Source organism: Carassius auratus, chromosome 16 (genome assembly GCF_003368295.1).
Source record: "Carassius auratus strain Wakin chromosome 16, ASM336829v1, whole genome shotgun sequence".
In the NCBI taxonomy this organism is placed as follows: domain Eukaryota; kingdom Metazoa; phylum Chordata; class Actinopteri; order Cypriniformes; family Cyprinidae; genus Carassius; species Carassius auratus.
Genome location: NC_039258.1, coordinates 19,522,064 through 19,548,787, shown reverse-complemented (window position 1 = coordinate 19,548,787; position 26,724 = coordinate 19,522,064). Strand labels below are relative to the sequence as shown.

General features: G+C 36.3%; 1 protein-coding gene across 1 annotated transcript in view; it reads left to right on the top strand.

The window, feature by feature from the left end:
* The window catches only part of LOC113116488 (short transient receptor potential channel 7), an 85,271-nt gene that overhangs the window by 32,867 nt on the left and 25,680 nt on the right, over positions 1–26,724 (top strand). Inside the window, exons 3-7 of the mRNA XM_026284677.1 lie at positions 5,425–5,607; positions 11,303–11,467; positions 18,592–18,808; positions 20,734–20,967; positions 23,138–23,402. Of these exons, the coding sequence (XP_026140462.1) occupies positions 5,425–5,607; positions 11,303–11,467; positions 18,592–18,808; positions 20,734–20,967; positions 23,138–23,402 (1,064 nt within the window). The remainder of the gene's footprint in view (positions 1–5,424; positions 5,608–11,302; positions 11,468–18,591; positions 18,809–20,733; positions 20,968–23,137; positions 23,403–26,724) is intronic.

Sequence of the window (26,724 nt, the reverse complement as noted above, 5' to 3'; positions counted from 1 at the left end):
ATCCAGGTTATGTTCTTCATGGCTGAAGTAGTATGAATGCTGGATGCAGATGCTGGATGCAGATGCTGGATCTGTCAGTTTGCATTTTTGAATCCGATTTGATGCTTATGTATTTTCCTGAAAGGGTTCAAAACTCAGAACAGCTGGTGGTCCAGAATGAGACACGTGTGTGTGTGTGTGTGTGTGTGTGTGTGTGTGTGTGTGTGTGTCTGTGTGTGTGTGATCTGACTGCTGTATGCTTTCGCTTCAGCTAATGCAAGTAATTTTGAGACAACAATCTTAATGGTTTTGTAGAAGATTTGAGATATTATATCTGTTGTAAGGATCACTTAAAGCGCAGAGGCAGACAATCATAATCAAATTTATAAAACAGTTTCAGTTATTGATGCTGATTTGTAAATGCAATGTTCCAGATGCTCTAAAACCCACATCAGAGTTACAGCTCTGATGTAAAACTTTGCATTGAATTATGAATTATTTATATTTTTTATGTAATGCATCGGCACATCCTGTAAAATCACAATTGCATGGCTAGAAGCATTAGCGTTCACATAATTAGTAGAAAGTCTAATGATGAAAACATTTGTGCTGCTTCTATTTTTGTGGAAAATGTGATGTATTTTATTATTCAAGATTCTTCGGTGAACAGAAAGTTCAAAAGAAAAGCATTGATTTGAAATACAAATCATTTTATAACATTATGAATGGCTTTACTGTCACTTTTTTTCAGTTTAATGTATCCTTGCTGAATGAAAATAGTAATCTTAGGCTGATACCAAACTTTTTAAATGGAAATTTATATTCGTCAGTAAGTGTGTCTGACAAATTTTGTTTGGCAAATCCATCTCAGTCAGCTTGATCCAAGAATGACGGGCTGCTTTGAGCCCAAACTGTGGAATGGTTGAGAGTTTATCGCAGGCAGACCTTGATTACAGTGAAGGCAGATCCGTGTCTGTGCTTGAACGGGCTGTGCTTCACACACGAGTGAAGGGATTTGTTTCCTGAGATGGACAGACTGCTCGTTATCTCAGAGCTCAGTCTGATGGGTGTCCGGAGCTCAGCATCTGTTCCACCCACAGACCTCAGTGTCAGAAATCATTTTGCTGGAGGACACTGATGTGGATTGAAAGGGCTGATAACTGCAGTTGTTCTCTGGACAGACGGACACCTCCACATGATTATTGTTGTGACAGTCTTGCAGGACCGGTTTGGATCTCTGTGTCGTAGTGAATGCTGGTTTGTGAGCTGTTGAAGTTCAGTGTGTTGTGTTGTCACTCTCACCTTGTCCGTCAGTGAAATAATTGGAGCGTTTTGCTGTCCTGAACTTCTAAATCACTTTTGAAAGAGTCTCGCAAGAGACTCATTTTAGGCCATGATGAAAATAAACAAAATTATGACATTAAAAGAACTTTCCTATTAAGCTTTTTTTCTTATAATGTAAAAAAAAAAAAAAAAAAAAAAACTAATACATTTTGTAACAAAAATCACTATTTTCACCTTGTTTATATAGTTAAAAAATGTTATTCTACTGTATTTATTGTGTAAATATACATATACATACACATGAACATGCATACACATAATGTACACGCACACACACACACATACACACACACACACATGCATAGATAAGATCCCTAAAGTTGCAAAAACGAAAGTTTCAAATCCAAAGAGATATTCTTAATAAAAATTAAGACTCTGCCACGCCCCCCTGAAACACTCCCCTGCATGTCACTGTGTGAAGATTTGCATAATACCGACCAGATATTCACACAAAGAAAGAATGCTTAACTTTTATTCTCATTGTAGTATTATTGTTACCACTGCTGCTGTGTTGTGGAGATGCTGTGTGTTTCATTGTGAAAGTGAAAATGCTTTGTTTGTTCTTCCAAAAAGGGATACAACTAGAAATCAGTAGTTAAGTTGTATTTACAACACTGTTCCAGAACAGTTCAACCCAAATATTCAGATGTGTGCAGCGCATTTACAGAAGACTGTTTCCTGAACTTGGCAGAGTAGACTACAATTCCGTTTACACAAAGGTTGTTTTTATAAAGTGGGGCAGTTCCATCTTTGCAACGACAGTCTGGCGCTTCTGACTCAGAGCCTGTATGCATGGTTTTATATTTTAAGAATTTGCCACTGATAATTCAAATGTGAGTTTTGAGCAGTGTAGAGTAGTGCTTGTTGTTTATCATTTCTCTGATCAAAAATCCAGGTTTTATGTATACGGAGCGCAATATACAACACAACGCTTAAAAAGACAGTAGGAGTAGTTATAATTCATAATTATATCCCCACTGGATGCAACAAATGCCTCGTTTATAATGGGTTTTAATGTTTTTGTCTTACCATACTGTCCAGGATACCCAAGACAGTATGGTAAAGGTCATAACATTTCCATCACACGCTTGAGGTATTCGGCCAATCACAACACACTGCTGACCAATCAGCGCACACCTCACTTTTCAGAACAATGAGCCTTGTTAAAATCAACGGTTTTCAGAAAGGTGTTGCATGGAGAATAAACAAGAGTGTACAGTATGTGGAAAACAATGTGTTCTATTTCAGTCGGTCACTCTCGACGCCACGTCGGTGAACGACGAATATGGTATATCGCTTTGATAGACCAATCTACTTTGAGTGTAAACTAAACGAGCCAATGCACATTGGCATGCAATTATTGCATCCAGCTGCTGCTGATCACTGCGTGAGTATAAGAGGGCAGCAGGTGCAATGCATACCAGCTTTTCGCTTCAAAGCCGAGCGTCAGTGTTGCTCTGCTTACCTTGAACTGTGTCCGATCCAGTGGAGCAACCCACGGAACGCGCTGGGCCCTCTACAAGGAGCGTACCAGTGGTATTCAGTGGGCCTACCCCCGACCGGATGTCGATCTCAGCATCGGAGGGAGAGTTGTCGAATGAAGATTCGGCTGCGCTGCCGCCCTCTGGGACAGTGGCCAGGCCTGAGACAATGACTGAGTCGGACCCCGAAATGTCAGCTATGCTTTCCCGAGCCGCCGAGAGGGTAGGGCTCGAGTGGAATCCTCCACCTGAAGGACGCATACTTTCATGTGTCCATCCTTCCATGCCACAGACCTTTTCTGTGGTTTGCGTTCGAAGGACGGGCATATAAGTACAAGGTCCTACACTTTGGGCTTTCCCTGTCTCCCCGTGTCTTTACAAAGATCACAGAGGTCGCTCTCATTCCCCTCAGAGAGCAAGGTGTTCGCATACTCAACTACTTAGATGATTGACTGATACTAGCACAGTCTCTGGATCAGTTGTGCGAGCACAGGGATGTGGTGCTCCGGCACCTGAGCCTGCTGTGCCTTCGGGTCAACTGGGAGAAGAGCAAAAAAAAAAGCAGAGGCAGAGGATCTCTTTTCTTGGTATGGAGTTGGATTGAGGCCCCGTCTTGGCTACGTGCCCAAGGATCCCACTACATCCTTCAAAGACCAAGTGGTGAACCTGCAAGCTCTCCCCCTGGAGGAGGCCAGACCCAGCCCTGGCTGTGCTTTGTCCCGTCCAAGCATTAAGGTGCTACGTAGACCGGACACAAAGCTTCAGGACCTCAGACCAGCTCTTTGTCTGTTATGGAGGCCAGCAGAAGGGGAGTGCCATCTCTAAGCAGAGGATGGCCCACTGGATTGTGGATGCCATAACCCTGGCTTATCAGGCTCAGGGTGTGCCCTGCCAGTTCAGGTTATGAGCTTACTCAACTAGAAGTGTTGCATCCTCCTGGGCACTGGCTTGTGGCACCTCGCTGACAGATATTTGTAGAGCTGCGGGTTGGGCGACCCCTAACACGTTCGCTAGGTTCCATAGGATTCGTGTATAGCCGGTATCCTCCTGTGTTCTCACCTCAAACGGGTAGTGACACTGAGAGGCCCCGGTTAGTGTCGGCTTGCTGGGTGGGTGGGTTCCATATTGAGACCTAAGCGGTACTCATGTGTGTATAGTCCACGGTATAGCCTTAGAGCCCGTGTTTCCCCGGCAGACTTCTGCCTTCCCAAGAGGGTTTCTAATCACCTCAAATGTCTCCGTATACTCCTAAATGGATGCTATATGTGTATTTGCCTCCGAGACCTCCTTCAGGAAGGATGGGGCTTCCGTAGCGTCCCAGCTCCAAGCGGACCAGGTACGTTTTCCCAGTGTTATCCAAACTCATCCAGTGAGGTAGTGCTTTGACAACGGTGAGTGGAGCTACTTGTTCTGAGCCCCGGCCTACACCTAATATGGGTGCAGGCGGCTCACACAGGGCACTGGAAGGGGCAGCACCCATGGCACTTTGATAGGGATCCCATATTCATCGGTCACCGACATGGCGTCGAGAGTGACCGACTGAAAGGTACGTATGGTAACCCTCGTTCCCTGCCCTCTTATACTCACACAGTGATCAGCGGAAGCTGGATGCAATAATTGCATGCCAATGTGCATTGGCTCCTTTAGTTTACACTCAAAGTAGATTGGTCTATCGAAGCGATATCCCATATTCGTCGTTCACCGACGTGGCGTCTCCGTTCCCTCCTTCAGGGAACGAGGGTTACCATACATAACGAGACGTTTTTTTTATATATATGTTGACACATTGCATTAAACAAAATAATGTTCTTTTTAGCAATGTCATATGACTCCTTTAAATTTATTCACTGCAGATGAATATTTACACATTTTTCACCGGTTACAGATTCTTTTAGTGAATAGTGAAGTGACATTCAGCCAAGTATGGTGAACCATACTCAGAATTCATGCTCTGCATTTAACCCATCCAAAGTGAACACACACACACCGTGAACACACACATACCGTGAACACACACCCAGAGAAGTGGGCAGCCATTTATGCTGCAGCGCCCTGGGAGCAGTTCAAAATAACTGAACTTCCCACGGAAATTTTTTTATTTGTCTAAAGAAAAAAGAAACCGCTCTCGATTGTTTTAAAGTATCTGTTGTTTTTTATAGAATAATGTAAATGTATTTAAATTACATTAAATTTATTGTAGTAAAACAAAACTACCATGATGTATAATTACTTTAGAAATATATACACATTATTTTACATAAAAAAAAAATATTTATTTATATAAATATTAACTATTAATTTGCTGTCCACTGCTGTTAGATTTTTTATTAGATTTTGTTTTTGTTTTTGTTTTGTACCTGGAGAGAAAACAGTTTTTTCTTATTTTTTTAAGTTAAAAAAGTGCATCATATATATATATATATATATATATATATATATATATGTGTAATATTTGTATTTATAACTTCTTAAATAAATTCTTAAATCTCTTAATTTCTTTCATTGGAATGAATATGTAAAATATGTCAAATGAATATGGTTTGATTGAGTGAGTGGGGCCTTCTCTCTCTCTCTCTCTCTCTCTCTCTCTCTCTCTCTGTGTATGTGTTCTCTCTGTCAGAATGACTACAGGAAGTTGTCTATGCAGTGTAAAGATTTCGTGGTTGGCGTTCTGGATCTCTGTCGTGACACAGAGGAAGTGGAAGCTATTCTGAACGGTGATGTGGACCAGAACCCACCCGCAGAACACCAAAGACCTTGTCTGACCCGCATCAAACTTGCCATCAAATATGAAGTTAAAAAGGTGAAACACTTATATTTAATACACATATTTAATACACAAATAAGTATATTTTGTAAAGGCACATGGCACCTGAATAAAACTGAGCTGTTTTTCCTACATATTCTCACTAAGTCATACTATATAAGCCATGAAAGCCTGATGTATCAAACATGATACTCAACAAAAAACATACAAAAAAGGTGCTAAATTAGGTTTGAGGACTATTATTTCATATGTCAGGCTTTACAAAGAAAAAATATATGTGCACTGCAAAACAAACAAATCAGAAGCAATATGTCCGATCAGGATGAAATCAGTGGCTTTAGAGACGTGAGGTGAGGCGAGGTGTTCAGGTTTGGAGTCTAATCAAGTATCTGAGTGCTTCTGTTCTTCACCTCAGCTGAACTCATGATTGGTGAATTGTGTCTCAGATGGAGAACTCGCTGTCTGCATGCTAACAGCTCCACAACTTCCTCACCTTCTGACTTAAGTGCTCGCTTCACTGACATGATGGAACTATGGAAAACCATCAGCTTCCTCATGAAATCATTGCACAGACTATTGTTTTTAGTTCACGCATGGGTGTTTCTGGATGGTAAATACCATGAGCTGCGAGCCAGAGAATTGTAGTTGGCTTCATCTGATCTTATTGGACTAAATGTCAAACATGCTAGAGAGAGGAAATGAAGGCGAGACAGCGGGCCAGTGGCGACACGCCTCTGCGCTTCATTCATTTCACAAGATAAACACAGATGCAGTCGCTGACAGTCAGTCAAGTGTCCAGAGAGCCATGTGATGATCTGCAGATGTTTCTCCTGAGAAAAAGAACACAAAATCTCACACAAGTCTCAGTTTCGCAAGAGATCTTAACTGTTTCTGATACAATAAGATACCGAAATGTTCAATCAGAAGTCAGAAATTATTTCAGTACGAATTCAAACATTTCTCATTAAATCATCTGAGCTGCTTTTCATGTTGATTTTGTAGCTCTGTTCTCTTCAGCTGTTGGCTTTGTTTGCATCTAATTTTGATTTCTCCTCAAGCACTGTAGAAGTTATATCTTAGGCAAAATTGATACTTCTTTGAAACGGATTGAAAGTCTCCAGAGCAATGAAAGAGCAACATCTAAGCAATGAAAAAAAGACATTCTCAGTATAATGTACTGTAGTAATAAAAGCATCCAGTCCAGGTGCCTTTAAAAATGGTTTTGTTTGTTTGTTTCAATCAGCGTAAATTACAAGTTGCACAACAGTATAGGACATACTTCAGTCTGTTTTTCGTCTGTGCTGTGACTGTTTTAGTCAGTGGATGATGTGACGATCATGATCTGACCATGTCATCTATCACTGGAGTGGGTTTAAAGGGATCACGACCTTGTTAAACAGATAACGTGAGAGTAATTAGTCCATTGCCCTCAGCTTAATCCAAACCCTTCTGAGATGAGCTCTCATTACAAGCCAGCTTGATTGAATCTGAACCATTTTCAGATTGCCATTGAAATCTTGATAGATTTATTGACTGAAGAAGCGTGACAATAAGACCCTTTCGTTAAATTCATCCTTAGAGGATCATTGCAATCATCGTGTTTATGAGATGAGCACATTTGAATGCCATAACGTCATAATTACCTATTTTCCTTTGAGCCTTGAATTATATTGATTGCAATATGTTATAATTGTGCATGCTGACCGTACAATTACATCTGTGTGCAGTTTGTGTATTGCTGATGAAGACAAGCACTAAAACGTGTTAGTTTAGACATGTACACTGCAAAATAAATGTATAACTCAGTATTTTTGGCTTGTTTTATGGTAGAAATATTTACAAATACTATAATAATAATAATAATAATAATAATAATAATCAAGACTCATTTACTTAAAATTACTTTTTTTTTTTTATGTTTAAGACAGATTTTACTCCATTATCCAGAAACACAAAGATAGGGTCAAACATACATTAGGGCCAAAAGGAAAAGAAAGAAATACATAATGCCAAAGAGGTGTTCCAATCTTCCAAAAGTCGTTAGACTTTTGATGAGTTGTCATAAGTGAATTTCTCTGCATTAATAGGAGTAATGCAAATATTTGAGGCATTCACATTTTGAAAGATGGTACCTTAGGTTAGGAGATAACCACAATAACAATATACATTTTTTTACAAATAGACTAAAATTAAAAACACGTGTTTAGCATGAGTGTCAAATATCGTCTCCACTCCAATAGATAAGAAATACAATTCCAGAGAAAAACAGAATTGCAATTTAAAGAGCTCTTGTAGAAATATATGTATATTAGTCTAAAAAGCAGAGGTGGAAAGAGTACTAAAATATTCTACTCAAGTAAATGTGCCATTAAATAAATGAAATTTGACTCATTTTAAGTAAAATAACCAGTCTAAAAATCTACTCAAGTAAAAGTAAAAAGTAGCTCATTTAAACTAATAGTAAAAGTTAGCGTACTTAGTTACATTTTAGTAGGCAAAAACGGGATAGGCCTATACATTTCACACTTGATGATTAATGAAATGAAATGCTCTGTGTTTTCCACAAACTGGCAACCCAGGTGCCAAAACACAGTTGGGTAAACTGGCAGTGGGTGGTTTTCACAAAGCAGAACAGAGACCGACATTCCGGCCCGGAACGCACATTTTCAAAGGAGAATAACTGATTGTAGTATTGTTTTTCAGATGACCAAGTATGTTAACTTAACATTTTTCTTAAATATCTGCAAACATATTATGGTATTTTTATGCTTTAGTGGAGTCAAAAACTTATACTTTGAGAAGAACACCTTTACAAGTTGAACTTCAGTAACCAAAAACATGTCAGCAAGTGACATTTAAAACATTAAGGGAGGCATGTGAGATTTTATTGCAGGCCATCCCACAAAGTATAGGCCGAAAAAAAGCAAGTTATATTCTGGTTACCGACAAAAACAAGCTAAGAACCGTTTTTGAAAATGTTAATATTATAACATTATAAGTGCTGCTATATGGGTGTGCGATATTGTAAATCAGTATCAACAAAATTCATCTTTGCAATGCAGAGGAAACACAGACGCTTCATCTGAAGTGCCATTTATTTATTTACACAAGGTTTAATGCATGAAATAAACAAATTAAACCCACAGTTATTAATGCAGAAATAATGTTTTGATATACAGTACTGTGCAAAAGTCTTAGGCCACTAGTATTTTCACCAATAAAAAATGGTGTTAAATCAATTCTATGTTTTGCTGTAGTGTGTAGCGATGTACAATAGTTCTAACTAAATATACTTAAGTAAAAGTAAAATAACTGATTTTAAAAATTATTTAAAAAAGTAGAAGTACACAAAAGCTACTCAGTTCCATTTATTTATTTATTTTATTTTTATAACTAATTTTATTAGTTACTTTCCACTTCCCACTTTCCACTGCTAAAAAGGGAAGAAAAGTCAATTAATTTTGAAAAATTTTGATATCACATTCTGTTACTTATCCTGAAACATAAACTTAATGTTAACTGAAATTATAAACTAAAAATTAAAATAAATAGAATTTAAAAATGTTTTTGTTTGTTAGTTTCCAAAGCAACATTTTTCATTTTATTTGTTAAAAATAATGTACTAAACTAATTAAAACTAAAACTTAAATAATAATAAAGTATATTGACATTAAAAGAAAGCTACAAAAAGTCCTATAAAATTTTAATTAATACTGAAAATACAAAAAGTTCAAAATATAAGTATATAAATTATACTAAAATAACACAATGTTTAAATATTTTGCTAAAAAATAAGACAAAAATACTAAGTAAGAATTGTTTTTGTGAACAATCACTTCACAGCTTCCAAATTCATGCACATTTCCTGAAAATCAATTCAGCAGAAACTCTTTATCTTTAAAAAAAAAAAAAATGCATATGAAAACAATACACATTTAACTTTTACAAATTATGCAAATCAAGTTCATCTTTTATAAATTATGCAGATTAAATTATAAATTATGCATACAAATAAAAATTGGAGCTTTTTGTAGACACTAAGCACTTTTTTATTCAAATGAGTTTGTGACAATTCTCATTAAAAGCAGGGACTGCTGGGACTACGACTGCAACCAGGTACAAGATTCAGGTGACAACAGAGTCGTATGTGTCACAGTGTCTCACACAAAGACACACACACACACACATACGCACACACACATACACACACACACAGACTGCGATAACTACCATCTTTCTCCCAGTGTCAGAATTTAATGGATCACTGAAGATAGACAAGCTTCACTCTGTGTGTGTGTGTGTGTGTGTGTGTGTGTGAGAGAGAGAGAGAGAGCTGCTGATTAAGGTTGAGGATGTTATATGGCTTGTACCTTATGAAATAGATTGTCTATTATTAAAGTCTAAACACACTCTAAACACACAAACATACTCGCTGTGGGCTTTAGGTCGGTCAGGCTGAGCTCAGCCGGTGGCTCACCTTCAATCAATGTCACGATCTGTCTGTCTGTTTCTCTCAGATGGGATCTGCTTGTGTTATTTCCTCTGAAACACACACATTTACCTGTCTACAAAAAACAAAATAAGAATAAAAATAAGGACAGTCCGCTACAGTAGTCAAATGATCATGTTTTGAAAGTGAAGTAATTATATATTATATTATATTATATTATATTATATTATATTATATTATATTATATTATATTATATTATATTATATTATATTATATTATATTATATTATATTATATACCGAACGAAATTATAAATGCAACACTTTTGTTTTTGCCCCCATTTTTCATGAGCTGAACTTAAAGATCTAAGACTTTTCTACGTACACAAAAGGCCTACTTCTGTCAAAAATTGTTCACAAATCTGTCTAAATCTGTGTTTGTGAGCACTTCTCCTTTGCCGAGATAATCCACCGGCCAGGCACTGTGAAAGAGTTTACCCAACTGGTGGAGGGCTGAGCGGCAGTGTGTCTGGGAACCGGAACAAGAATTTTAAAAGTGTGATCGGTTGGGATTTTGTACTGAGAGTCTGGAAAATATGCACCTTACTTGTGAAAAAAGTAATGAAGTGAATTAAAAAAATATATTATATTCAGATGTATTTTATTGCCTCTGGACCATTGAATTATTAGAAAAATAATTTACACACGAGATGTAATGGCTTTTTTCTAATAATTCAACGGCCTGTCATCAATTATTCCTTACCTAATTTAGTATTTATTTTATTCTATTTTGATGACAGTAGTCTGCCATTGATTAGAAAAATACATTTTGACTTAAAGTTTCTTCAAAAATGACCAAATGTATAATTATTAATAGTAGTATTTAATAATCTGCCATTGATCGGACAAATATGTTTTGATGACAACTTAAACAATTTCTTTAAAAATTAATAAAAGAAGATGATCTTCATATATTATTTCTTATTATTTCTTATACATTTACCCCTATAAGAATTATACAAATACTTTAGTAATTGTAACCAATTATTGTGTATCTACATTTATCTAATTACAAAAATATTTTATAGCTAAATATTTGTACAAAAAAAAAAAAAAAAAAAATACTATAATTATCGGTTTCTGAGGTAATCTACTCCAGTGTCTGCTTAGCACATTTTCAGTATTCACAATAGCATGTGTTGTGTGTATAAATGTTAATGTTTTGTGTTTGGCTACTGTAATATGATTTATTGTCCCTCTCTTTTCTCTATTTGTGTGTCAGTTTGTGGCTCATCCGAACTGCCAGCAGCAGCTGCTGACGATCTGGTATGAGAATCTGTCAGGTTTGCGGCAGCAGTCCATCGGGGTGAAGTGTTTGACCGTTCTGGGCGTCACTGTCGGATTGCCTTTCCTCGCCATCGCCTACTGGATCATGCCCTGCAGCAAGGTGACAAACACACATCTCTGCTTCTCTGACTCTTCAGATGAGAGGACACTATCACACACTGTCTTCAACAAGCTGTTTTAGACACTGTAATCCACACTGCTGTAGTAGAAGATGACTTCTTAGCTCAACATGTCATTATATTAAATATTGTTACGGTCATGTTCACAGAGATGAGCTGACAGCAAGGAAGCTCTTTCATTAGATTAGAATTATCCACTGTAAGAAGACCTCATGCATAATACAGTGCAGTGATTGGATCATAAGAGTTCATTCTCATGCATAATACTGAGAAAAGCTCAGAAAACTGATGACATAGTTGTCTACTCTCCAGCCACGGCAGCCAGTCACCACTGCAAATGAAAACATATACTTCACTTTTCGTATCATTGGTTCAACTTTGCTTTTGGAACCGGAAAAAACAAAATTGCATTAAAAAACAAAACAAAAATAATAATAAACCCACTTTACCTTAAGAATAGACATAATGAGTGCCACTGATGTGCAACCTGTTCATCTATGTTAACTCCTCAGAAAATGTGTTTTAGGGTTTCGAGACATTTATTTAGCTTCATTCAGTATAAAATCAGAACATATTTTGGAGTAATGTCACTATATTCTATTCTATTCTATTCTATTCTATTCTATTTAGGGCTGTCACTTTAATGCATTAATTAATTAGTTCTAAAAAATAATGTGATTAAAATATTTTAATGCAGTTAACACACTGGCCCCGTCCCCAGACCTGTACATCATCTTACATTTCATACAGTTGAGTGTTGACAAATATGATCCAGGACAGCAACTGCATAAATGCAGTTATGCCCTAAAAATCTATATATGGGGCAAAAATTCTGCTGTATGAGTTTTTGTCTCATATTTATATGACATGATAAGCTATAACACATGAGCAGCGAGACCAATATCACACATATCAAGTGCTGGTGTTGTCTCAAATATAATGAGTGCAAACGTGATTTTATACAATAGTTCAGTAAATAAGTTAATATTGTGTTATATTTGAAACACGTTATTGTCTGTTTTTGCTTAATTTTGCCAACAGAAATATTACTTTAAAGCCAGAGCAGAATTGCTGTGTCCAAGCTACACAGCGGTGTATGTTTCTGAATGAATCCACATTTTGAATGAATCGTTTGAATCAATGATTTAAAGACCAATTTATAAAGAGAGCCATTTACTTAAATTTCTGAATGAATCAGCCGTTTGATCAAATAAAATGAAATACTCATAAAGACATTTACCGCTGCCTGCTGACAGCTTTAGTTTCTTATTTAGAGTATTATTTAATTTAAAGAGGGGAAGGGGGGATAGGGCTGTCACTTTTGTGAAAAAATCAATTTCGATTTTTAAGACATCAGTGTTCATTAAATCAATTGTAAAATCGATTTTCCACGTAAAAAAAAAGAGAAGACGTTTCCTTTTTCAACGTCAAATAATGGACGAACATAAAGAGAGCACTGGAAAAGACAAGTCAGCAATATTTCTTAGGAGTCAGAGGCATTCGGATCCATGTGCATAATTTTATTAAGAGAATGGTCATACAGGCAGAAATCAGGAACGGCATCAGGTGTGTTAGGGATATCCAGAATCAATAACGGTAACAAACGGAGGTTGGGGGAAGGCAGCAGAGAATCAGAGTCGGTAACACAATCCAAGATCAGACACGGGAAAAACAAACACAAGTGAAAACGCTTGGAAATGCTAGACAGGCTAAACTAGACTTTGCAGTGAGTGAGAGTGATTGTGCTGCTTTTATGTGTGTGTAAATGAGGTGCAGGTGTGGCAAGGAAATTGGCTGATGAATGAGGTGCAGGTGTGGCAAGATGATTGTGATGCAGTGACTCATGGGGAATGTAGTTCGGGTGTGCTGCAACAGTATGAAAGTTGCAAGAGTCCAAGTGACATCTGGTGGTTGATGGGTGGAATGGTCCTGAGTGTAGTGCCCTCTACTGAAGTTCATGGGCACTCCATCTAATGATCGTGACAATTACTGCCAATTTTCCATCACAAATCCGGTCGCTGTCATCTTGCAATGGTCCTTTTCATAACTCAGATTCTCCTGTAACTAGATGTAACGAATGAGGCGAATTCGCGTCTAACGTGCCGCGAGACCTCCAGACGCGCGTAAACGCGTCTTTACATTGACTTAACGTTGAAATAATTTGCGCCAGATGCTCTATTCGAGTTTGGTGTGAACGCAGCATAAGAACTCGCTTTCGACATCACTGGGTCTTATAGGTGCGTAAAATTGCTGGTGCACACTGCACTTTCGGAAATCTTTATTTTCTTTTTCTGCTTGTTTGCGAATCGATTCCCTATTTTCAGAAACTTTTCTTGGTTGGTCCGATCGATTGTGCAATCGATTTTCGAACTAAAAGTGACAGCCCAAGGGGTAATGCAAAGGATAGTTCACCCAAAAAATAAAAATGATATATATATATATATATATATATATATATCATTTAACCTACTCATATCTGAATGACTTATTTTATTTTGTGGAATATAAAATAAGGTATTTTGAAGGCTTTTGGTAACAAAGCTGTTTTGGTTATCAATGACTTCTGTTGAAGGAACGAAAAAAATGATAAGATGTTTCTCAAACGATCTTCTATCGTTTATGTATAAAACGTTTGTTGAATCAAATCAAATATTTTTTTCTAAAGCTACTATTTGTAATAATTACTTAATACTTTTATCATTTAACACAAAAACAGCATTAAGTAATCTTTAGGGGATATTTTACTAATAATTAGATTAATAAATCATCAAGTCATGCAATTAATTAGATTAAATTTTAATCAACTGACAGCACTATTTATATTATATTATATTATATTATATTATATTATATTATATTATATTATATTATACATTTATGTTTCAAATATATATATATATATCTATCAAAAAGAGCAAGACAATCCAATTTTCCTGATAAGGCCCCTTAGGGGTGCTATTATGTTTACACTTTTTCAATTTTAGTTAGTCTGTAATGTTGCTGTTTGAGCATTTAAAAGATCTGCAAAGTTACAAAGCTCAAAGTACAATTCAAAAGGACATATTTTATTTAACCGAAATCCCTTTTCAGAAACTACAACGAACGAATCGTTTGGACATATAATTTCCAGGATTTGTAATATCACAAAGATCAACGTATGGGATGAAATTCGCACTCAAATTGATTTGATATTGACGCAATATTTAAACTGAAGCTCACAGCAGGCAGGTTTGGGAAGAGGCGGGACATTTCCCGACCAGGCGCTGAGTGCTGTCAATCACAACACACACGGTCCCAGTAAACCAATCACAGCACACACTGGCCCAGTTAACCAATCACAACACACGAAAAAAAATTATGAGCACTCACCCATCTGGAAAAAAAGGACTCTTATGTCAGAATGCTGTTCATAGACTTCAGTTCAGCATTCAACACAATCATCCCTCAACAGCTCATCTACAAGCTGAGTCAGCTGGGGCTCAACACTTCGCTGGGCAACTGGCTGTTGGACTTTCTGACTGGAAGACCTCAGGCAGTACGGGTCGGCAGCAACACATCCAACACCATCACACTGAACACTGGGGCCCCCCAAGGATGTGTGCTGAGCCCCCTCCTCTTCACTCTGCTGACCCATGACTGCACACCATCACACAGCTCCAACCTCTTCATTAAGTTTGCAGATGACACGACGGTGGGTGTGATTAGCAACAAAGATGAGACAAACTACAGGAGTGAGGTGAGCCGCCTGGCTGGGTGGTGCAGTGACAACAATCTCTCTCTGAATGTGGAGAAGACGAAGGAGATTGTTGTAGACTTCAGGAGAGCACACACTCAGCAAGTTCCTCTGACCATCAACGGTGCGACTGTGGAGAGAGTGAGCAGCACCAAGTTCCTGGGTGTGCACATCACAGAGGACCTCTCCTGGACTGAAAACACCGCAGCACTGGCCAAGAAATCACAACTGCGTCTCTACTTCCTCCGCAAACTGAGGAGAGCCAGAGCCCCACCCCCCATCATGTACACATTCTACAGAGGCACCATCGAGAGCATCCTGTCGAGCTGCATCACTGTGTGGTATGGCGCCTGCAACGCGTCCTGCCGAAAGACCCTACAACGCATAGTGAGAGCAGCTGAGAAGATCATTGGTGTCTCTCTACCCTCCCTTCAGGACATTTATGGAACACGTCTCACCCGCAAAGCCCTCTGCATCACAGGTGATCCCACTCACCCATCACACAGCTTCTTCAGCCTGCTACCATCAGGGAGGAAACTGCGAAGTCTCCAGGCCAGGACCAGCAGACTGAAGGACAGCTTCATCCACCAGGCTGTCAGGAAGCTGAACTCCCTCCCGAACCTGCCCCCCCTCCCCTCTTCTTCCCCAGGCACCACTGAACTATGAACACCCCCCCCCCCATCCCCCCCCACTAATTATATGATGACATGCACTAGTCACTTGTGCAGCATTGGTCTGCTCACTCACCGCTCACTACCTCATTCGGCATGGAACTACCTCATCAGTCAGTTAAATAACTAATCTTGGTCACTTGTCACTTGTCACTTTAATCAGACTTAAGATATTTTTAATAAGTGATTTTTTTTTGCACTAAAAAATCTTTTAACTGCACTGTTGTTCACTTCATTGATTTGGACTATATCTGTCATTTACCTTGCGCTGCTTTATTTAACTTTATTTTTAACTTTTATTTTAATTATATGTCTTTTTTTTTATAATTCCCTTATTGTATAATTGTATCTACATTTTATATTTGATCTAGTTATTTTTTTAGGCTTTAATGTTAATGTTATCTGTATGCACCGGGGTCTGAGAGTAACGCAATTTCGATTCTCTGTATGTACTGTACATGTGGAAATTGACAATAAAGCACACTTGAACACTGACCCAGCTAACCAATCACAACACACACTGTCCCAGCTAACCAATCACAGCACACACTGTCTCAGCTAACCAATCACAACACACACTGGCCCAGCTAACCAATCACAGCACACACTGTCTCAGCTAACCAATCACAACACACACTGGGCCAGCTAACCAATCACAGCGCATCTCTTATTCCAGAAGTCAGGTCTTCATTTGATACAGGAACTATTCGAGCCATTCATGCCAGACTGGGAAGAGAGGTATGGTAATAATGCAAAATATGTGAAAAATAATGTGTTTTTCGAACAAACTACGAGAGCCTGTTCTAGTACATCCCCAAAACAAAATCAAGACTTTCTAAAAGAGCATAATAGGACCCCTTTTAAAATTTATATAATAGGGTAAAAGCTTCAGCTTTTCTATCATCACACATGAATAAACATTCATACACACACACACATATCTCTCCAAGCTCTATTACAGACTGAATCTCCTACAAGCACATGGACAGATAAACACTCACGCTTCACTTCCATGCTGAGGATGAGGAGTTACACACTGATTCTGTGTTTGATGGCCACTTCAACACACACCATCTCATGGAGAGATATGAGACACTACACACGAACAGGTTCTCAGGGAAAGTGTGTATTTGTGTGTTTGTGTGAGACGATTGCACGATGTGTTCTTTTATGACTAAGATTAATCTAAAACATTATAATTAGCATTATATGAAACAATAGAATCTGTGGTGTGTTGTGTGTTCATTTACGTGTGTGTTTGTGTTTCCTTTTTGGTCCATTCCAAAACATAAAGTGAAATTGTTGTGTGACATGATACGGTCAATCAGAACACATATATTATATTATATTATATTATATTATATTATATTATATTATATTATATTATATTATATTATATTATATTATATTATATTATATTATATTATATCATATTATATTAGGAAAGCAGCAGCAGGTTGACTGGCAAAACATATTTTATGTATTTTGAAAATACAAAATCACTAAACTTAAATGTACTTATACGTTTATATATATATTTATATATATAAATATATATATATATATATATATATATATATATATATATATATATATATATATATAGATAGATAGATAGATAGATAGATAGATAGATATAGATATGTATATATATAGATATATAGATATATATAGATAGATAGATAATATTTGTTATATATTATTATAATTTATAATATATATATATATATATATATATATATATATATATATATATATATATATATATATATATATATATATATATATATATATATATATATTCATATCATCCCTGCATGTTAGCATCAAATTGGAATCTTCATGTTTCATTCTGTGAAGAGCACTGTGATATTACCTATGTAGAGTGTTTTCGAATTAATTCACTTATGATGCTCTACCTCTACCTATGTAGACAACAATGTCTCATTTAAGTGTTTAAAATAAGAAAGAGTTGATGAAAAACTCCCAGACAGATAAATGGCCGACTGATGATGATGATGATGAAGGTATTGTGTGCGAGACACTTGAACGCGAGGGCAATCAAAACCTTCACATCATCTGTGCTGAGAAAAACACTGACTGAATACAAATGATTGATTTCGGATAAAGTCTCTGATGATCTTTCGGAGAAAAATCGTTTCATAAACCTTCAGTGAGAGCCTATTCATCTGAGAGAAACTTCTCTGCTGTTGTGGATGAACGTGTTTGTATGACCGAATATTTAAAAGAATCATCAATATATCACAGTGGGATTATTCCTAATAATCAGAACATCAGCTGTATGAAATTCACCTCACATTCACATCATCTCCATTAATTTTGATGTTGCGCTAAACTTTATGATTTTCCCCTCCATAATTGTTTGTTTTTTGTGTTTTATTTTGGCATCAATAATAAATAATTTACTTACTCCCATGTCTTTCAAGATGTTCATGTTTAACTTTCTTCAGTTTAAAAAGAAATTAAGGTTTTTGAGGAAAACCTTTTCTCCAAATATTGGACTTCAGTGAGGAACAGTAGATTGAAGGTTCTAACAATTTTACTGAAGTTTCAGTAAAGCTTCAAAGGGCCCTACACGATCCCAGCTGAGGGGGCTTCACGGGCTTCAATTATTTTTATTTAAAGTTATTGTATCTTATACTGTAACATAATATCTCATGTTCATCTTTATGTCTTCCAGCTGGGTCAGATATTACGGAGTCCCTTCATGAAGTTTGTCGCTCATGCCGTGTCGTTCACCATCTTCCTGGGTCTGCTGATTCTGAATGCATCAGACCGGTTTGAGGGTGTGAAGAACCTCCCTAACGAGACCATAACAGATCATCCACGGCAGGTGTTTCGTGTCAAGACCACGCAGTTCTCCTGGACTGAGCTCCTCATCATGAAATGGGTTCTGGGTAAGACCTGGATTAGGGTGCGTGTGTGTGTGAGTGTGTGCTATTGTGTGCTGTCTTTCTGCACAGGTAATGGAAGATAAAAGGATTCTAATTATAGATGCATTTCAGTGCGTGCACATTTGTTATGAAAAATAAGGCAGGTCAAGTGATTTTTTTTTATAGTAATTTAATTAAATAAAAATAGTTTTACTAACGTGTAGGGTCAGGGATTTGAACAGTCACTGATATTATTTCTCAGTTCATTCAGTTTGCTGAGAGACGTGTTAATACTTTACAATTTTTATAAACTATACTTTTTATTGTACTTTTTAAATAATTGTATCAATGTTCATTAAAAGAACTCACAGTCGTAGTCAAAATCAGCTGTAAAATGATGTTTCTTTAATTTTCAGACACTTTTGGTCCAGTGGAGATAATAAATTAAAACGTACTGTTCAGAATTTAACTAGCTTATTTCATTGCTTCATTAACCTAATAGAGTTTCCACCAGTGTTTGTGCATGCATATATATATGCTCCACACAGAGATCTGATCTCACCATCATCAGTCTGTCTGGAATAACAAAGAAACAGAACAAACTGAGACAGACTAAATGCAGAAGAACTGTGGCAATGTCTCCAAGACACTTCAAGAAACCTGCAAAGCTAGTTTCTAGTTTCTGAGACACATGAGCCAGTGCACATCATCGCTACTTAGTCTATCGTCACACCGGAGCCTTAGCCTCTCGGATTGCCTGACCAAGTGCGTGAGCCGGCAACATCGTCTGTTTCCCACAGCTGAGGGTGAGCTGCAGCCAATGTCTTTGTAAGTACTATGTGAAACTTATGGACATTTTCCAGATGGATTTAATAGACTGGTTTGGGGAGGCATTACCCAGTTCTCCTGCATCTCCACTGGTTCCGTCCAGCCCTGAATCTCCTGTGTATCTGCTGGTCCTTAAGTGTTTCCCTCCCAGCCTCCCTCACCCACCTCCTCTAAAACCAGCCAGATCCTCAGCCCTATCTCTGCTCCTCAGTCAGCACCATCTGGGTGCTGTGATCTGCATCAGTACTTCCAGACTCCAGCTCCACCTTGGCGTGAAGATCCCTGGTCTCCGCCTCAAGCCTCCGAGCCCTGGACTCCACCTCATACCTTCGACCCATCGGCTCCGCCTTGGCTCTAAACTCCCTCATCTCCACCATGGCCCATCTTCCCTCCAGCTCCACAGGGCTCCATTGTCCCTCTGGCTCCACCTTGGTCAGTTGTTGACCATCCGCCACCTAAGGACTTCACTCCTCTGGCTTTGCCTCGTCACTCGGTGTCACTCGGCGCCCAAACAAAATCTTATGAAAAAACTAAAATATCGACCTCAAATTTGGTACACAACTTATTTAGATTTATGGCTTTGATTTTATCAATTTGAGTTCAAAAGGTATTATAAAATATCTTTTTAATAAAAATTACTCCTAAATCATTTTCTTTGACTTAAACTTTTTCGTTTTTAATTTTTTTAATTCAACCATTATCTGTCAAGGGTCTTTTTTCTAAATTAGGCCAAAAACAGTTTTTTGACATGGACATTTTTAGAGAAATTTACATGTGGTGTTATCATAAGAGAACTGTTCATTTTAAATATCACGTTTATCGTCAATACTGATATCGCGACACCCCTAATAATCCTATATGTACTGTAACTTTTTTATATTGACACAAAGCGTTAAATAGATTTTTCTGAGCCCACCAGAAATTTCTTCTCAATTTAACCATAACCACATTTTTTGCATCTTCTTAGGTCATGCTTCTTAGGCCATGCTTGTCAACTAACTGTATCTTGGAAGAGGAAAAACAGCAGTTTTTTTTTTTCAGTGTGATCACAAGTTTTTTTCCATATTTCCTTATTCTGGATTTGAACCTATTTTCTCTCTCTTTCTTTGTGTGTGTTTCAGGCATGATCTGGTCGGAGTGTAAAGAGATCTGGGCTGACGGGCCGCGTGAGTATGTGATGCATCTCTGGAACGTTCTGGATTTCGGGATGCTGTCGATCTTCGTGGCCTCCTTCACCGCTCGTTTCATGGCGTTCCTCAAAGCATCCAAAGCTCAGCTCTATGTCGACCTGCATGTCCCCAACCATGACATCAGCAACGCATCACTTCCTGCAGACATCGCCTACTTCACATATGGTGTGTAAATGCATGCATGCAGAACCTCACACTTCTGTTTGAACTCTTAGCCAAACCAACATAAGATGACTGGAAAAATATGTACAAAATACAAAACTTTTGTACAAATATTGTTAAAAACATATCATGGTCACATTTCACCTGAAAATCAAATATAAGAAATAAGATATCATGTTCATTTAATATCTTTGTTTTCCAGTGTGACATTATTTCCATGATGCAAATACATTTAGCTTTAGTTAACTAGTTAAAGTTGTTTAAGTCTTAACTAAATGAGAATGTGAATGTGACCTAGACATGTTTTCATGAGATTCACCCTGTTACTGCCGTGAAATCATAATACATCTTCTTCAAACAGTACAAGAAGCATTAGAATCTTGCAGTAAATATCTTTTCGTCAATGACAATGGTAGATAATACCAGTTTAGCATAGTTGTATTGGCATACGACAACAGATGGAATTCTAGCTGAAATTTTGTCTACCATAGTACATTTTTGTGATGTGTGATTGTAGAAAGGGTTCATATAGTGCGCTCAGGTATTTTGGGTAGAATCATTAATGAGAGGCTGTGATGCAGATCTGTGGGAGTGTTAGCATCATTAGCTAAGCTGAAATCTGACCGCTCTGACCTTATGAATCAACCACTGCTGTGTTTTAGATGTGTATTAGCTCTGAGCACTAACAGATTGGCTGTAACTCTTATGTACTGCCTAAACTTTTGTGTAATTCCTGCCATTATTGAAGTATTAAACTTAAGACTAAAATAGCCAATAAATAAACAAACAAACAAACCTAGTACACGAAACAGAGTGTGCAGCAAGTCTAGAGAAAGAAAAATCGTCTTTGACATTGATTTGAGTTCATTTGTTAGACTGGATGGAATATCAAATGTTGTTATTGCTAACCAAATCTAAAACTGAAACGATTAAAAAGTATTTATATTATAGATAGATAGACAGATAGATAGACAGACAGACAGACAGACAGACAGACAGACAGACAGATAGATAGATAGATAGATAGATAGATAGATAGATAGATAGATAGATATACATAAAAATACTGAAATAATATAACATGTTGGATTCAAAACTTTAATTTTTTATTATTTTATAGTTTTTATTATTTTAAATTAATATTTCAAATTTTGTTTCAATTTAACATTTAAGATTTTTTTTGTCATTTTCCTTAATATATATATATATATATATATACTTGTATAGTTACTTTTTTATTATTATTTTATTTTTGACATATCACTTTAATAATTAAAATTGTACAGATTTTAATTAAATAGGTTTGATTTTAATTTATTTTAAGTAACCATTATCACTTAATGTTTTCGTTAATAGAAAAAAATGAAACAAAATGGAAGATTAATATTAGATGTCATTTTCATTACATTTATTTTGTTTTAGAACTGAGGTAGTATTATACTTTTATATATTTTTTTTGTCTTAAATTTTAATTGTGTATTTACAAATGTAATTATAATTTTATTTAACTTGTAGTTATTTTAGTACATCAAGTTAAAATAAATGAAAATAAGCAATGTTGTCTTGACAACTAAATAAAATAAAATCAGTTAAAGTTTGACTACAATTAAAATCAAATGTTAAAAAAAATAACAAATGTAAATTAAACAAATTAAAAAGGAAACTGAAAATATACAAATAAAACTAACTGAAAATATTAATGCATACTAAAATAATAATTGGAAATTGTAGTAGGTAGTTTGAGTATGGCATGCATTGCATACATAATACATCATTCTGAGATATGACTAGTATGATAGAGCTGATATGTGTTATCAATGCTGCTATCTGCTGGTGTGAAAGTGATATCACAGCCTCTGAAATCACACAACATATATGAATACATACATAAAGAGTGTGTGTGCGTGCTTGTGTGTGTGCTGGTGAAATCTTTGAGTGAACTGACAGTGTGTTTGATCTTCATTGTGTTCACTCAGAATCTCTGAACAAAGTCTTCATTAGCATTCTCCACCTTTGACTTCCTCTCCCTGATTCTCTTTGAATTCAAACCATCAAACATGCTTGACATTACTTTACCATTCCTTTAAATCTGAATCAGTTCTCAGTTACTGAAAGTACTGTGGTATCAGTGCTGTATGTTCAGTAAAGCTCTCTGTGCGTGTCTCTGTTGCAGCGAGGAACAGGTGGAGGCCGTCGGATCCTCAGATCATCTCCGAGGGTCTGTACGCCATCGCTGTGGTCCTGAGCTTCTCTCGCATCGCATACATCCTGCCGGCCAACGAGAGCTTCGGCCCCCTGCAGATCTCTCTGGGACGAACTGTGAAGGACATCTTCAAGTTCATGGTCATCTTCATCATGGTCTTCGTGGCCTTTATGATCGGCATGTTCAACCTGTACTCCTATTACCTGGGGGCCAAATATAACCCCGCCTTCACCACGTGAGTGACACGCAGCCATAGCAACACCCTGGCAACCACACACACAAAATACTACAAACATTTTATGAAGAAATTGAAAAATGTGATAAAATCACTTTTTTTATGCTGGTGGTTGCAGAAATTACACATTTATTTTATGAGAAATCTCAAATGTTAAATTAAAATAAAAATAAAAGATTTTTTAAATTAAATATTAGATTACTTAATATTATATTTAGAATTATACACAGATTTTACAATGCCCATGCAACAAAGTAAAAAAAAAATCATGTTACAAAACCGCATTTCACAGATTACATTATTTAATACTGGCCCACAATATATTGAACTATATTATTGTTTCAGAGTTCATTTTTAAAAATAGTATTACTTATATTGCATATGATTATAATTAGAGGATATATTTTACATCACACATGCAACACTAAAATCTATGCATAAAAAAAAAATGTATTTACATTAAACATTTCTTGCAGAAATTTGCCCTGCAATTGGACAGCAATATGAAAAATAATGAATGTGGCATGGGCTTTTTTTGTGCATAAAATATTTATTTACATTATTTTAAATGTTTTGCTGAAATCATTTAATATTACAGTGACCTGCAATTTGCTTAAAATATGTAAATTTGTTAATATAACATGAGCTGAATTAAAAAAATAATAATAATAATAATATGTAAAAAAAATAAAAAATGCTTTTTGCATTTTTTAAACATATTTAAGAACTTGTTGTGACCTGCAGTTGGCCAGAAAAAATTTACAATTATTAATGTGATGTGGACCTAATATAAAAATATTTTTGTGCATAACATTTTATTTACAATAAACATTTCTCACTGAAATTAATTTACACTAGCAATATATAAAATAATTAACATGAGGTGGTTAGAATAGAAAACTATATATATATATATATATATATATATATATATATATATATATATATATATATATATATATATATATATATATGGCAATTGCTGGTCACAGTAATTTTAAGTAATTTCAGAAAATCATGATAATGATTTTTTTTCCTATTCTAACCACATCATGTTAATTATTTACAATAACAATATGTGAAATTATTAACATCTATTACCTTTATTAACATGTAAAAATACAATTAGTGGCATGGGCTGAATAGAAAAATAACTGATGTGCAGCGACTTCCAGCGACACAGTTTTAAAATAAATATAATTATTTATAGTCAACAATTTGAGTGTTTGCTTTCTAAATGTCTTAATGTCTTTTCAGTCATTAATATAAATAATTACTATAATAAGCCCTTGTCCTTCTCATGTAAATGTATCTTGATTTAAGAATCTTTACTATGTATACTAATAATCTTTTCTCTGCTTTCTCAACCATTTTTTTGTCTTGAAGCACCAACTGTGAACTAACCCTAAACTGATGCACTAGACATTATTTTGTCCCTTTATGATGCTGTTTTCTTTAAGATTATGGCTGCACATGTACACAAACATACATTCACCATCAAATACCTGCTACTATACCTCTGAGTTTGGCTCTGACAGGTAAAATCATAAGCTTCTGTGTGAAATGACAAAATTTCACCTAAAATCCCTTCTTTGGTTCTCTCAGAGATGGCTGTCATCTTGTATTAGCGTGAGTGCTGTTTTCAGCAGTAAGCACTGATTTGTATTCAGCGCACAGATATGTCAGGCTTATGAGAGAATGGCTCAGTTGTAATCTTTTCCAAATCGCTCTGCAAATGGGTTTTTTTAAGTTCTGGTCAGCTGGTTTTGAAGTGGATCCCTGCGGTCCGGCTCCATTTAAAAGCAAACAGAATGAGGCACACCGCTGGTGCTCACGGGGGCCGTTCTGCTGCACCGCGGCTTTCATTGACTTTCATTTAAAAGGTCCAAATGCCTCATAAAATGCTCCAAACGACTCCTCATTATAGGCAAGAAGATCCTAAACCTGACTTAGAGAACTTTTGTCATACAATACATCTTGTTTTCCAGTGCAAATATCAAAATACAAAGTAAGAAATCATGTTTTACAATACATTGCTATAAAATGACTGGAGAGCGGCCTGGACACATGAGCATAGTCTGAGACACTGTTGTGATTCTTTCTAGATTTTTCTTAGGAGAAACATCAAGCAGGATGCTTCAGTAAAAGTCATATTTTTTCTCATTTTTATCTGGGGGTGTGTAATAATTACAAAAAATTATATTATTATTTCTGCGATTTTGTCGATTGCAGCAATTAGTATTTAGAAGCATTCAGATTTATTAACACTACAATTTCAGTTGCATAATAAATTAATGCTATTCAAATATTAGAAAAATATTACATTAAAAATATATTATATAATAAATTATATAATAATGTTTTAAAAATAGTATTCTAAACAATGAAATATAAAATTATATAAAAAGGAATTTATACTTTTAATGTTAATATAAAATGGAAATTGGAATTGAAAGAGAATTAAATGCCTTTTTAATAACAATTAAGTTATTTTTACTTTCAACAACAGCTTGTAAGATGCAGCCAACAAATGCACAGAGCAGCGCTGTCAATGGAAATCACCCTTAACAGATGAAAGGATAGTTTGACAAAGATACTGCTTTCCTCAGCGGACATTCAAACTAATGTATTTTTGTGAATATGAGATTGAGCTGAAGAATGAATGCCCTATCAGCACTGGCGGCGCCAGGGGGGGTCCTGGGGGGTCTCAAGACCCTGCCAAAAAACGCCTTGACCCCCCATTTGACCCCCAACCCTCTTCCTGATTAGATATTTTTATATATATATATCCGGGATAAATATAAACAAAATTATCTCCAAACTACGCAGAATAATAATAAATAATAATTAGTTCGACATTTATTCGTACACTGAACGAGAACCGTTTCTGTTGGACGCGTCTGATTCGAGAACCGAGGAGCTGATGATACTGCGCATGTGTGATTCAGCGTGAAGCAGACTGACTCATAGCTCGTCTGAACCGAGCTGATTCTTTTGATGATTGATTCTGAACTGATTCTGTGCTAGTGTTATAAGCGCGGGTAAACCGAAGGCTTGAATGAAGGGCGGTCATCGCGAATGACATTACATCGAGCGCAAAAGAACCGGTGAACCGTTTTTTTCCCCCAACTGGTTTTATTTGATCGAATTGTCCAAAAGAACCGGTTCACTTGAGCACCTGCTCCTTTGCCCCTTAAGTGCCCTTTTGTCAAAGCAAAATTTCCTCGAATTTTTTTTTGTAATAACATAAACTTTTGTGAATGCCTGCCCACGCCCAATCATAATATTAGTACAATTTCTTAATAATAATTTAGCCGTAAAT